Source organism: Hemitrygon akajei, chromosome 3, assembly GCF_048418815.1.
Source record: "Hemitrygon akajei chromosome 3, sHemAka1.3, whole genome shotgun sequence".
Taxonomy (NCBI): domain Eukaryota; kingdom Metazoa; phylum Chordata; class Chondrichthyes; order Myliobatiformes; family Dasyatidae; genus Hemitrygon; species Hemitrygon akajei.
The window spans coordinates 80,431,973-80,446,630 of record NC_133126.1 but is presented as its reverse complement, the minus strand read 5'-3'; the positions used below and the strand labels follow the sequence as shown (position 1 = coordinate 80,446,630).

General features: G+C 41.2%; 1 protein-coding gene across 6 annotated transcripts in view; it reads right to left on the bottom strand.

Annotated features, from left to right (window-relative positions):
• Window positions 1-302: 302 nt before the first annotated feature.
• The window catches only part of actn1 (actinin, alpha 1), a 238,282-nt gene continuing 223,926 nt past the window's right edge, over window positions 303-14,658 (bottom strand). For all 6 annotated transcript variants that reach the window (XM_073040216.1, XM_073040221.1, XM_073040218.1 and 3 more), the window contains 2 exons: window positions 10,092-10,250; window positions 303-3,239 (listed from right to left, as the gene is read on the bottom strand). In XM_073040216.1, the coding sequence (XP_072896317.1) occupies window positions 3,081-3,239; window positions 10,092-10,250 (318 nt within the window). In that variant the 3' untranslated portion in view covers window positions 303-3,080. The remainder of the gene's footprint in view (window positions 3,240-10,091; window positions 10,251-14,658) is intronic.

Below are 14,658 nucleotides of genomic sequence, written 5' to 3'. Positions count from 1 at the left end.
TCCTCGTGCTAGGAGAGCGTTGTCAGGGAGTCTGGAAGTGTGCCAATAATATTGGTTATGAGCATAGTCTTTGTGTGGAGGTGGTGTTAGTAGATGGACGTCAGGGAGTGGGCCAGTAAGATTGCGCCGGTAATCACAAAGGATTGGTGACCTGCATATCACTTCTGTCGCTCTGGATTTCCAGCGTCTAGAGTATCCCTTGTGTTTGCAAACCACTATATTTGCACAGTAGAACAATTGATAATGTACATGCAACCCTGCATTTTCATAAAGCTACTATTTAACATACTATACACAGATGATTTGCAAATACAATATCTTTATTTGTAAGTTTTAAGAACCAGTTACCAATACAAATAGGTATTTTATGCATAAAAGCCACAGTGAAAAATTTCCACATTCTCTTTCAAGGTGAAAATAAATGCAATTTGACAGTAATTTTTAACTTATTTGACCCTCTAAAATATAAAATGTACTTTAGATTAAAATTTAAAGCTACTTTTTAAAATTTGCCAGGAAAAGGGTTTACTTGTGACCGGCGAGTTAGCAGTATCTGGCATAAAATGGTCATGAGTATATCTGCACTTAGCTGTAAACGTGTTTGAATCAGACATCCATTTTGGTTGCTGACATCATTTGCTACTTGAAGGCAAGTGAAACACCAAATTTGAGTGGAGCCCATTCAAGCTTATTGCTGAGTGGATTACTCTCCCAGGCTGAAACAATACCATTTTAGATGATTGTCCAGTTGTTTTATAGTGATTCTTCGACTCGCAAACAATTGACTTACAAATTTTTACTGTAACACTGTTGACTCATTGAGGTGCGTTTTCGATTACAAATAATTTTCACTGTATGAGTAATCTGCTACTTTGTACATTGGAACACACTATACCTTAAAGCATTTTTGAAATTCCTATTTAACAAAACATTTTCCAGGAATGCATCCTTTTCATGAATCAAAGAATAGTCATATTAATAATTGCTTTTAAATTTTCATAATTGTGACACAGCACAGGTGAATATTGCTAGTTCTGCTAAACATTTCCCCCTTCTACTTTACTGTGGTTCTGGTAATCTAGATGGAAACTCAAGTTAAAATTCGTTTGTCCTCAATGAATTTTAAAACATTTTGTTACAGATTTTTTCATTTCCAGAATAGAAATCATTTCTAAAGCAACATCCATTTTGGACATGTTTTTAATTAAAATACCCTTGTTTAAATAATGGAAGTCTGAATTAAATAAATAACTGGGAATAAACAGACTAGTGCTTTAGGTGAAAAGATGTTTCGAGAGATAGGGAAGAAAAAGAATGCAGAGCCTGTCTTCTTATCAGAATGAACACTTGCAAATTTGGGAATGTTTGTTCTTTGAATACAATGCCAACAGGCATGTAAAAAGTAATGAATGGACTTGTGCTTCATATTCAAATAAAACATTAATTTCCTCTTCTCCTCACTCATCAACACCACTGAACTCCTCAATCACTTGATGCTTGAGTTTCTGAGACCACACACAGGAAAGCCATGTAAATTTAGGGGATGGAGTAATGGGGGAGGTAGCATATGTCTACTTAAAATATATTAAGATGAATTGACATGGGTTAATAAAGAAAATGAAATATTTCCACTACTTGAGTCTCAAAGGGCATTGAGATACAGTAAGAAATGTTTCTGAATGCAGCGGCTTGAAATTCTCTTCAGCAATGGACATTTGAGGTACAGCCAATTGTTGATTTTGGATCTGAATTCAAAAAAGTTTTGATTTATAGAATAAGAGGATTTTTGATTTTTTTTTTGCTAATTTTTCATTTAAGGGGAAAGACGGGGTTAAGATATATTACAGGTCAGCCACTGCATGGTTGGCCTCTTCCTAATCCCCTGTAAACCTGTATTCCTTTAATTGATTAATTGAGTTTGTATCCCTATTTTTTATTAATACACTTTCATGCCTTAATTTAAAATTCATCAATGGGAGTCACAGCTGTAAAGTAGATGTTTGGGGCATGCAAAGGTCAAAGACGACCATAAGTCAAATAAGACAGGGTTCATTCCTCCCTCCCCACTTCTCTGTTCCTATTCACCTCCCTATTTACACATTCTCTGTATAAATCATTTGCAATTAAAAAATCCTCCCCACGCTCTCTCAGTCAGCACAAATTCTGTCTGAATCATTCAGTTTCTCCTCACCTCACCCTATCACAGGAAGTTCCTTGTTCTCTCCATTCTTCTCCTTTGCAACCTAAAATCTCTTCATTTCCTAACTGTTCCCTGTTATGATGAAACATCATCAACCTGAAAAAATACGTTCCTCTCCTCATGGTTGCCACCCGAACTGCTGAGTATTTTCGGCAGTTTCTAATTTTATTTGTTTAATTTTCTGCATCTGCGGGTTTTGGCCCTTCAGGAAGTGTGGATAGCTGTGATGCTGTTAGAGCATGTGGGCTGCCAACCAGATATCCCTGACATTCGGAAAAACTCTTCAAACTACAGTGGGAAGAAATGGTTTGAAAGCCACTACTGCAACCTTATTGCTGCCATTTTTGATGTGAGTATTTGAACCATATTTGGAAGGACACATCCAATGTGCATATTGTAACTGTGGCAGCTTATCAGCTTATTTTAAATTAAATATCAAAGCAATGGCACCCATCACATAGAAGGCAGGATGTCCTTTGTTTAAAAAAAAAGTCTGAAAATACTTAACATATTTATAAAATAAATCCTTTATTATATGGTGTTATGAGTGAACTTGCTCAATTTTGTGCAACAGTGAGTTACAATGTGACCAGCTTTCATATACATAAAATGTGTACATTAGTAGAAAATCAAGAAATGCAACATTGTGCTTAACTACAGATATCACAACAAAAGTAAATGGTGCATTTTGATTTTTTTTTGGAACGTTTTGAGAAAAATACCTATTTCTATAATAAAATATGTTTTGAAGTTGCCTGAAGAAAAAAATATTTCTTCTGTAAACTGCACTTGCCAGTTCAAGCAGACACTCCGCAATTTCTTTAGTTTAAAGCCAAATAGAGGTGAGCAGACACGGGGTTTGCATACAAAAGATGCAGAGTTACAGGTCACTTTCACCGTACAGGGCTGTGGAGAAGGACATGTAGTCCAGCGATCCTGGGACCGCATCCGGTCCCATGTAGGGCGCCATCCTCGCGATGCAATATTCTGCTTGGTCGGGGGGTAACTCTCGCCGCAGCTCCTCGGCCGTGATGTAGTTCTGAAAGATGAGAAGGAAAGACCTGCCTTTAATCGCAATTCCACTTAAAACATGCTGGAGTCTCCCCCATTTGTGACTAATCTTAGTAAAATAATTGCAAAGCTCCACCGTCAAAATTGTGCAGAAAAGGAATAAGCTTGGTCCTCAGGATAAGGTCATTAACTTGGGGTAGGCTGATTTCAGTCGTGCAAGATTGGACTTGGTGAAAATGCTTGTGGGTAAAATGGCAGCTGATAAGCCGGAGGCTTTTAAAAGATTTACTTTTGAAAGTAAGGATTTGGGGCCACCTTGGCACTGAGTCTGGCTTTGTGGTTCAGAAGGGAAGGGGGGAGAAGAGGTAAGCTGTGGTAATAGGGGATTCATTGGATAGGGGAACAGAAAAGAGGTTCTGTGGATGAGAACAAGATTCCAGGTTGGTATGTTGCCTCCCGGGTGCCAGAGTCCAGAACATCTCGGCTCGACTCCTCAGCATTCCAAAGTGAGCAGCCAGTGGGTCGTGGTCCATACAGGTACCAATGACATAAATAGGAAGAGGGACAAGTCTCTGCAAAGTGATTTCAGGGAGTTAGGTGCTAAGTTAAAGGACAGGATCTCCAGGGTTGTAATCACAGAATTGTGCCACGTGCTAGTGAGGCCAGAAATAGAAAGATCATACAGTTTAATACATGGCTAAGGAGTCAGTGTAGGGGGGAGAGCTTCAGATGTTTGGATCATTGGGCTCTCCTCCGAGGAAGGTGGGACCTGTACAGAAGAGACAGTTTGCACCTAAAGTGAAGGGGGACTAATATCCCAGTGGGAAAGTTTGCTATAACTGTCCAGAGGCATTTAAACTAGAGTTGCAGGGAGATGGGAACCAGAGTGCCAGAACTGATCGTGGAGAGATTGTGGAGACAGAAGTTGTGAAGACCTCAGACAAAGTCAGGAATCCAAAGGTTGAGCATGGTGGGGCTAATGTTCTGAGTTGTGTATCTTTCAATGCAAAAGGTATTGTAGAAAAGACAGATGAGCTCAGGGCATGAATCAACACATGGAATTATGATATTGTAGCCATTAGTGAGACTTTGTTGCAGGAGGGGCAGGACTGGCAGCTCAATATTTACGAATTAGAGATGATAGACCAGGAGGAGTGGCCTTACTAGTCAGGGAAAATGTCTCTCTTAGTTCTGACTGGAGAACTCATCTGCTGAGGCTTTATGGGTGGAACTGAGGAATAAGAAAGGAATATTATAGACCATCCAACAGTCCATGGGATTTAGAGGAACAAATTTGTAGAGGGATTGCAAACTGTTGCAAGAAACCAAGGATTGTGATAGGAGATGATTTTAACTTTCTACCTGTTGACTGTGACTCCCATACTGCAAAAGGACTGGATGGGATAGAGTTTATTAAATGTGTTCAGGAAAGTTTCCTTAATCAATACGTAGAAGTCCCAATGAGAGAGTGTGGGATACTTGATCTTTATTGGGAATGAGACAAGGCAGATGACAGAAGTTTGTGTAGGGGAACACTTTGCATCTAGTGATCATAATGCCACTAGTTTCAAGGTAATTATGGAAAAGGATAGGGCTGGTCCTTGGGTTGAGAATCTAAATCGGAGAAAGGCCAATATTTATGGTATCGGAAGGGATCTGGCAAGGTTGGATTAGGACAAACTATTTTTTGGCAAAGTTGTACTTGGTAAGTGGGAGGCCTTCAAAAGTGAGATTTTGAGAGTGCAAAGCTTGTATGTGCCTGCCAGAGTAAAAGGCAAAGATAGCAGGTTTAGGGAACCTTGGTTTTCGAAAGATATTGAGGGGAAAAAAAGGAGGTGCACAGCAGGTTCAGACAGGAAGGAATAAATGAGGTACTTGAGGAGTATAAGGAATGCAGGAGGACACTTAAGAAAGAAAACAGTTAAACTAAAAGGCATGAGGTTGCTCTAGCAGACAAGATGAATGAGAACCCTAAGGGCTAGCTACTACACATATGGATTGCAAGGGACAAAATTGGTCCTCTGGAAGATCAGAATGGTAATCCATGTGTGGCGCCAAAAGAGATGGGGAAGATTTGAGGTGGATTCTTTTGTATCTGCATTTACTTGGGAGATGGATACAGAGTCTATAGAAGAGAGGTAAAGCAACAGTGAGGTCATGAACTCTACAGATTACAAAAGAGGAGGTGTTTACTATCTTGAAGCTAGTTAGGGAGGATAAATCCCCAGGGCCTGACAAGGAGCTCCCTTGGACCCTGTAGGAGGCCAGTGCAGAAATTGCTGGGGCCCTAGCAGAGATAGTTAAATCATCCTTAGTGGCAGGTGAAGTTCCAGAGGATTGGAGGAGAGCTAATGTTGTTTTGCTACTTAAGAAAGGCTCTAAGAATAAACCAGGAAATTACAGGCCAGTGAACCTGACATCAGTTGTGGGAAAGTTATTGGAAGGTATTCTAAGGAACCAGATATGTGAGTACTTAGATAGACAAGGACTGACTAAGGATAGTCAACATGCCTTTGTGTGCGGTAGGTCATGTCTAACTAATCGTATAGAGTCTTTCAAGGAAGTCACAAAGAGAGTTGATGACGGCAAGGCACTGGATGTTGTCTTCATGGACTTTAGCAAGGCATTTTACAAGGTCCCAAATGGGAGATCGGTCAAAAAGGTTCAGTCATTTGGCATTCAAGATGAGGTAGTAAATTGGATTACTACCGATGAGGCATTTGACAAGGTCCCACATAGCAGATTGCTCCAGAAAGTAAGAGCATGTGGGATACAAAGTGAGCAAACTAACTGCATCCAAAAGTAGCCTGGTGATAGGAGGCAAAGTGGAAATATTTTTACAAGTCTGTGACTAGTGGTTCACCATAAGAATTGGTGCTGGGAGCTTTACAGTTTGTGATAGATATTATTAACAACTTAACTATGAATGTAGGAGCTATGTTTAGAAAGATGCAGAGGACATAAAAATTGTCAGTATTGAGGATGTCAAGGCTACAGCAGGATATATACTCAGTGTACATTTGTGGTCTTCTACTGCTGTAGGCCATCCACTTCAAGACTCAACATGTTGTGCATTTAGAGATGATAGAAACATAGAAAATAGGTGCAGGAGTAGGCCATTCGGCCCTTTGAGCCTGCACCGCCATTCAGTAAGATCATGGCTGATCATCAAACTCAGAACCCTGTACCTGCCTTCTCTCCATACCCCCTGATCCCTTTGGCCACAAGGGGCATATCTAACTCCCTCTTAAATATAGCCAATGAACTGGCCTCAACTGTTTCCTGTGGCAGAGAATTCCACAGATTCACCACTCTCTGTGTGAAGAAGTTTCTCCTCATCTCGGTCCTAAAAGCCTTCCCCTTTATCCTTAAACTGTGACCCCTCGTTCTGGACTTCCCCAACATTGGGAACAATCTTCCTGCATCTAGCCTGTCCGATCCCTTTAGAATTTTATACGTTTCAATAAGATCCCCCCTCAATCTTCTAAATTCCAGCGAGTATAAGCCCAGTCGATCCAGTCTTTCTTCATATGAAAGTCCTGCCATCCCAGGAATCAATCTGGTGAACCTTCTCTGTACTCCCTCTATGGCAAGAATGTCTTTCCTCAGATTAGGGGACCAAAACTGCACACAATACTCCAGGTGTGGTCTCACCAAGGCCTTGTACAACTGCAGTAGAACCTCCCTGCTCCTGTACTCGAATCCTCTTGCTATGAATGCCAACATACCATTTGCCTTTTTCACCGCCTGCTGTACCTGCATGCCCACTTTCAATGACTGGTGTACAATGACACCCAGGTCTCGTTGCACCTCCCCTTTTCTTAATCAGCCACCATTCAGATAATAATCTGTTTTCCTGTTCTTGCCACCAAGTGGATAATCCATATTAAACTGCATCTGCCATGAATTTGCCCATGATCTTCTGCACACCACTGTTGTAACGTGTGGTTATTTGAGTTACTGTTGCTTTCCTGTCCGTTTGAATCAATCTGACCATTCTCCTCTGACCTCTCTCATCAACAAGGTATTTTCACCCACAGCCACCACTCCATGGATGTTTCTTTGTCATTTGCACCACTCTCTATAAACTCTATAGACTGCCGTGCATGAAAAATCCCAGGCGATCAGCAGTTTCTCTGGTGCTCAAACCATCCCTTCTGGCACCAACAATCACTTCCCAGTCGAAGTCATTTAAATCACATTTCTTCCCCTTTCTAATATTTGGTCTGAACAACTGAACCTCTTGACCATGCTTTTATGCATTGAGTTGCTGCCACATGTTTGGCTGATTAGATGTTTACATTAATAAGGTGCTCCGGTATACCTAATAAAGTTGTCGCTGAGCGTAGATCAGTTGGAAGGAACGTTGGTCAGGATTAAATTCTAACTACTAGTGTAAGGTAAAGCAATTTGAAAAGTCAAACAGGAGTGGGACATATGCAGTAAATAGCAAAGCACTAAGAAATGTTGATGAATAGAGAGACCAAGGGAGTCCAAGTCCTCAGCTCCCAGAAATGGTACTGCAGGTGAAGAAGGCATACGGTATGCTTGCCTTCCTAGGTTCAGGGCTCGGAATAAGATGTTACTATTAAGTAGTAAGGCTGCATTGGAAATGCAGTTCTGGTCACACACGCTATGAGATGGATGTGATTGTGCTGGAAAGAGAGCGAAGAACTGGTGAAGATCTTGTCTGGATCGGAGGACTTTAGTGATCGGGAGAGATTGGATCAGTTGTTTTCTCTTGGAGTGAAGGAGGCTGACTGATAAAAGTATTCAAGATTATGAGAGGCCTAGATTGATTAGATTGTCAAAATCTTTGTCCTGTAGTGAGCAAGGGAACAGAGAGTAAGGTGAAAGAAAGGAATATTTTAGGGGACTTTAAGAGTAAGCTTTTTTAATGCAGAGCTGGCTGATACTTGGAGAGGCTGTTGGCATCAGATATGTTAAGTCTCTGTCTAAATGTATCTTAAATATAAATAGGTAAGGTATTGAAGTAATGTGGGCAAATAGGCTTGATGTTGATGCGAAAGAAGGTTGGCATGTACAGGGTGCACTGAGGAGCATGTTTCTGTGCTACTCAACTCGAAATTTTCTTTCAACATTAATCACACATTTTACTGCCTGAAAAAGGGATTATTTCAGACTATAAATTACATAAACAGTAAATGGGCTTCAGTTCTGAATATCAAGTGAGAAGCTTGAAAAGGGATTTGAAAGGTGAAAAGAAACACAAGGCACAAGGAATCCCACTTAGACCATGAAACATAGGAGCAGAATTAAGCCATTTGGTTCATCGAGTCTGCTCCAACATTTCATCATGGCTGATCCATTTCCCTCAATCCCATTCTCCTGCTTTCTCCCCAGAGCCCTTCACGCCCTGACTAATAAGAACCATCAACCTCTGCCTTAAATGCACCCAGTAACCTGGCCTCCACAGTCACCTGTGGCAACGAATTCCACCGATTCACTACTCTCTGGCTAAAGAAATTCCTCATCTCTGTTGTAAAATTAGTCCCTCTGTTCTGAGGCTGTGTCCTCTGGTTCAAGACGCTCCCACCAAAAGAAACACTTCACACCTAGCACTTTCACCATTCGACAGGTTTCAATGAGATCACCCTCATCTTCTAAATTCCTGCGAGTACAGGCCCAGAACCTCCAATTGCTGGTCGTATGATAACCCTTTCATTCTAAGAATCATTCTCGTGAACCTCCTCTGAACAATCTCTAATATCAGCACATCCTTTCTTAAATAAGGGGCCCAAAACTGCTCACAATACTCCAAGTGAGGTCATTGCCTTATACAGCCTCAGCATTACATCCTTGCTTTTATATACTAGTCATCTCAAAATGAATGTTAACATTGCATTCGCCTTCCTTACCACTGACTCAACCTGCAAATTGACTTTTAGGAAATCTTGCACGATGACTCCCAAATCGCTTTGCCATCTTGAATATTTGAATCTTCTATCCGTTAAGAAAATATCTATGCTTTTATTCGTTCGACCAAACTGCACAACCACACACTTTATCCATGTGTCATCTCTTTGCCCATTCTCCTAATCTGTCTAAGACCTCAGCAGCCTCTCTGCATCCTCAACACCTCCTGCCCCTCCACCTATCTTTGTGTCATCCACAAACCCATCAGTTTCATCATTCAAATCATTGGGAAACAACGTAAAAAGAAAAGGTCCCAACACAGACCCTTGCAAGACACCACCAGTCACTGCCAGCCAATCCAATAAGGATCCCTTTATACCCACTCTTTGACAAGCATCACATGATTCACTAGCGATGCTTTTACATATCAGCTAGATATACTGACTGGCTGCAAAAACTCTAGCTTTTGTATGCTGTCGTATTCAACGCAAGTCACAGTATGGAAACAGTCTCTTCAGCCCAATGAATCCATGTTGACCATGAACCACTCATTTACACTGATCCTTATCCACATCTTTTCAAATCTTCCCCCACAACTCTACCACTCACACACATGCTATGGGCAACACACTCTGGACAATCAACTACCAAACTTAAAGTCCTTGCAGCACAAGGGAAGAATGTGCAAACCCACCCCCAACCCCTCCAAGAGCAACTTTGATGAGAATTGAACTCAGGTCTCTGGTGCTATAAGAGGCAGTTCTACTAGCTGTGCCACTTTACTACTGGCCTGTCCACATATTGATGGTGAAGATGGTATAATTAAACAATTTTCATGAGTAGAATGGCTCCAAAGCCAAGTGCAAAAACTTTACCAACCTCTTCTGAAATCTCACTCTTTGTGTCACAGGCCAGCAGCACAAATATTGATTGTGTGGGGATGGACCGTAGCAAATGAACAAATAGAATTTAGGTTGTATTTGTATTTAGTAGAAGAGCTCACCTTATCGCCAGCCAGAACTTTAAATGAGGCCATGACCTGGTCAGCAGTGTCCGTGTCTGTGGTCTCCCGAGACATGAAGTCCAGGAAGGCCTGGAATGTTACGACACCCATGTTGTTGGGGTCAACGATGTTCATGATGCGTCCAAACTCTGCTTCGCTCTGAAATCATCAACCACAGCAATTGTACCAAAGCCTCTTATGAGTCTAAGAGCATGCACGTACCCACATTCTGACAGCTAAAGATTAAGTTGTGAAATTTTACAGCTATAGTTTACACTGGCTGAACCTTATTTTCAGCTGAAGATTAGTAAGTGGCAGGTAGTAACTTGGACAAATCAAATCTCTCTAGACATGCTTCCTGTATGGAGTGAAGGCACATCTCTACAAGAATGCGACTGAAACCCATTTGAGGACTTGGTCATATAACCTTTGTTCTTTAATGAGGGAGAACTGCATTCCTGCACACACTAAATTTTTAAACTGGATGTAAAAACAATTATTCACCTGGTATACAAATAGACATTAAAAAATCCTCAGGGACATTATCTTCCCACAAGGTAACCTAGAATTTCTTAACTATTCCACAATGAAAAATCGTAAATAATTAACTGCCTATTTAGCTCAATACATCTGCCAACTTCTTTGAGAAGAAGCAAATTATCTGGCTATATGTTTAGACATTCTTACACTACCTTATTAATCATGTTGTTATAGAGAACATGATATTTCTGCAGAATTAAACCTTTTTTGGAATATATAGCATTCCCTAATTATTTAGGTTTGACATTCAGGGGTTTAAGGGGATTATTAAAGAAAGTGAGGGGGTGGAGTGGGAATAAGGTTTTCTGGAGAGAATTCCACCCTATGGTTTTGGCAGATGAAAGCACAGCTGGCAAGTATTAAACAAATGCAGGTATTCACAAAGTCAGAGGAATGAGGGTTGTTCAGCTTTCAAGGCTGCAGGAGATTACAGACAGGGAAGGGCAAAGGGGCAGTTAAATCTTACAAAGGTAACACTGGTGGAGCTGGAGTATTGGGGAGGTTTTATGCTGAACAGTATAGGGAATAAGAAGCTCAGAGCCAGATTGAATACGACATTGAGGGTGCAATAAAAACAAATCCTGGATAATTAGCATGCCAGGCAGCATCTGTGGAGAGAGAAACAGAGTGCAATATTCATGTGAATGATCTACACAGGAACTGGAAAAGCAATAAAACAAATATATTTTAAATTGCAGAGGGAGGGATGGGGAAGAGTAAATATCCTCTTCCACTTTGCCCCACTTTCATTTCCAATTCTCATAACGGGATCATTGACATGTAACAGTAGCTCTGATTCTTCCATCCCTATGCGCTGCCTGACCTGCTGAACATTTCCAGCGCCACCAATTCACTTCTTTTCAAACACAGCAGTTGCAGCCTGCTCCTGAGTGAGCTTATGTTGGCAGTGAGTTCCTGACATAACTTTTGAATGACTTTCCTTGCATCGAACTGCCAAAAGTTGCAATCCTTCCCAGGACCGACATGAGGTAAACCACCAGGTAACTGTGGTAGAGCTGAGAGGCAGAGGGGCTTCCGAAAATGAATTTAACATCACTGGCATTTGTGTATAAACTGTCTTTGTGAGAATCATGTTGCCATGAGGCAACATTAAGAGGAAGAGGATATGGAAAAGGAAATCACATTAAATGAACGTGGGAATTTCCCCCAAAGTTGGTCAATGGAGTTGAGGCTTTGGGGAATGATGATGAGTGTCTGCTGTTCAAACTTTTATTTACAGAGCTATTGGACTCCGGTATATACTGTTGGAGAGATGGGCAATGTGGTTCCTTAAGTTAGAAGAGCTTGGGGAGGGGTTGTGGAGATAAGCTCCCTCTACCTGCTCCCAATGGAGTGCATTTCAGATAGCCTCCGAAAACAAATCCAGCTCCTGGCCTTCACGTGTGGCTTAGCTACTAAGTTCAGCAGAACTGTTTCTACTTGACAGGAGAAGGGGCAAAGGTGCATTACTGGCACCAGAAGATCAGTCGCTCATGGCCAATGGGGCTCCAGCTGTGTTTGGCAGCTTATCTATAAGAACAAAAACTGATTTGAAACCTCGGCTGCCTTGAGGCTATACCCATTCATGAGGAAGGTTTCGTGAGTAAACCGTGAGGAAAAATCCAGAGCTGGAGAACCCTAAGGCAGTCCTATGTTGAGTACAACACTGACTGGCAACTCCTGTGACACTGCTGGTACCAGACTGTATTTGTCTCTGCCGTTCCTTTGGATTCATCAGCTGCAGGGAGGGGGGGAGCTTGCTCTTATTATACTGCCCTGGCTTGCGTATTGACTTTGAGCCAGGATGCAGCATCTGTGGTCGACCCCAACCAACGAAGGCTAAGAAGATTGGGTTAGGTATAGGGAATGAAGAATTTCTTCTGGAATCCCATCCCAATACCTAATTGCCCAAACTGTGTACACTAAGGCCAACATTCTTTTTCTGTTAAGAACAGTCTAACCCTAACATAGAAGCATGCATACAAGGGTTTGGATGGAATTGCTGAGTAAAAGTCGTTGATCCCACTAAGGTTTAACTAGGACTATAACTGGGAAGTTGTGTATTTTGCCTCCAATTGGTGGATTGAGAACTTGACTCTGTTTTCACCCTTTCTGTCCTCCCAATCAGGAAGATAATACAATGACACGCCCAAAAGGCATTGAGACAGGCATTGCCCAATCCCCAGAATGCTGACAATTATTCTGATAATAAGCAGGCATGTCTGCTTCATTGAAGGTGTAACTGCAGACAAGTTGGAGTTCAGATCAAAGAACAAAGCACAGTTCCCCTTCCTTGAAGGGATGTTGGGGTTGACTTAGCCTCCCATATTTGGCCTGGTTGAGATCTACAGAGACTGGTCAACGAATGTGGCCTTCTGAATCTCTGGAGATCAGCTAGGAGTAACCTCGGTCTGCTGTGCCAAGATATCTGTTATTGATGATTAGTCTCTGCCATACAAGGGCTGACTGGTTGGGCTGAAGTAGAATTAAGGGGGATGCAGAAAGTCATGTGTCAACATTACTTTTATTTGAGCTTGTCTAATTGTGTTTTTAGCATTTTTTGGAGGGGAAAGCAGATAGTACAGCAACAACACTAGAGGTGGTACAAGTTAAAGAGCTGAAGAAAGTTGCATGTAAACTCTGCTTCTGTAGATATAATTTTTATCTATGTGGGGGGATATGAAGTAATATATCCAATATACAACCTTATGTGAAACAGTAGGATAAATCTGGGCAGCTTTAGAGGAACTAAAAATGAAGATCCATTTGAGTTTGAGATAAATTCAGTGCCCAGAGAAGAAGGAAAACGTTTACCAACAAATTACACCATACAACCCTTATCTGTATTAGTTTAGCAATTGATAAACCAAATAAACTAATGTCTTAAGGAGTCTCTAGATAATGTGAACAACTTTTCTCACTTCCCCTCCAAATTTGCAATATAGTTTGGCTCCTAGTATAAGCACAGGGAAATTCACTTTGCCAGGACTATTTTACACCCCCACTTAAGAGCAGGGAAGAAGTTTTGCCTACTTTAGGAATACCTCAGTATTAAGTTGCTGATACATCCATTATACCCTGCACCATTTATCTCAGATGGAACACCAACATTATAAAGGAATATTTTTCAAATGAGTGCTTAATGCAATCTCATATCCAACCTTCCATCCCCTGTGAAAGAGAGGATGTTGCCAAATTAAGTGCTAATTTATTTACCTTATTCTTTTTAAGGATCTAAATTGCTTTCTTATTCCCAGCTCCAATTATTATCTTAAAGAAAAACAAACTCTACTGAATATTTACACTCTTCAATCTGTACAATTTGTCTGGATTGCTTTATCCGAAGTTGCTGTTCCCTATGGTTGTCCTTTTGTTGTGTGCTAATGGTAGAAACAGCTGAAGCCATTTGGCTTCAAAAGCCTGCTTAGATCAGTTCTGTTTTGCTGTCATTGCTCAACATCCATTAATGCCTTTTGCAAATGTAAATCAATACACCTCCATCATCAATAACCTTGCCAATTTATGTTCTTCCCCACTTGCCAATGTCCCATTTAAGTTTCAATGATAAGGAGCTTTCCCCTGGGATTCTCTAACCCAGAAGTTACGTGACAGATTGGGATGGCCAGGAAGAGAGTGGAAGGAAAGGCACGGCAACACTGTAGGCTCAGAGTCCCATATTTTGAAGGAGTATAGGAACAAGTGGTAACCATGCATCCCACTGACCCATTTCTAGGTTGAACTGAATTGTATCTCAACTTTTATTTCCTTTCCTTTGCACCATTACCCCTCAACATTTTTCCCAGTGTAAATCTATCTCATTCGTGAAAACAGGAATCAGGATGGTAGCTTTGAAAGAGCAAAATGGCCACCTTCTACGTCACAAAAAAATGGAAGCAGTCAAGGAATCCATTATCTCTTGTCAGCGGAAGTTCCAAATTGATGCTAACTTTGCTGACATTGTTGTAGATGACCGGAGGTTTATAAGATTACAAGAAGCATGGTTAGGACAGATAGTCACATGGGAGCC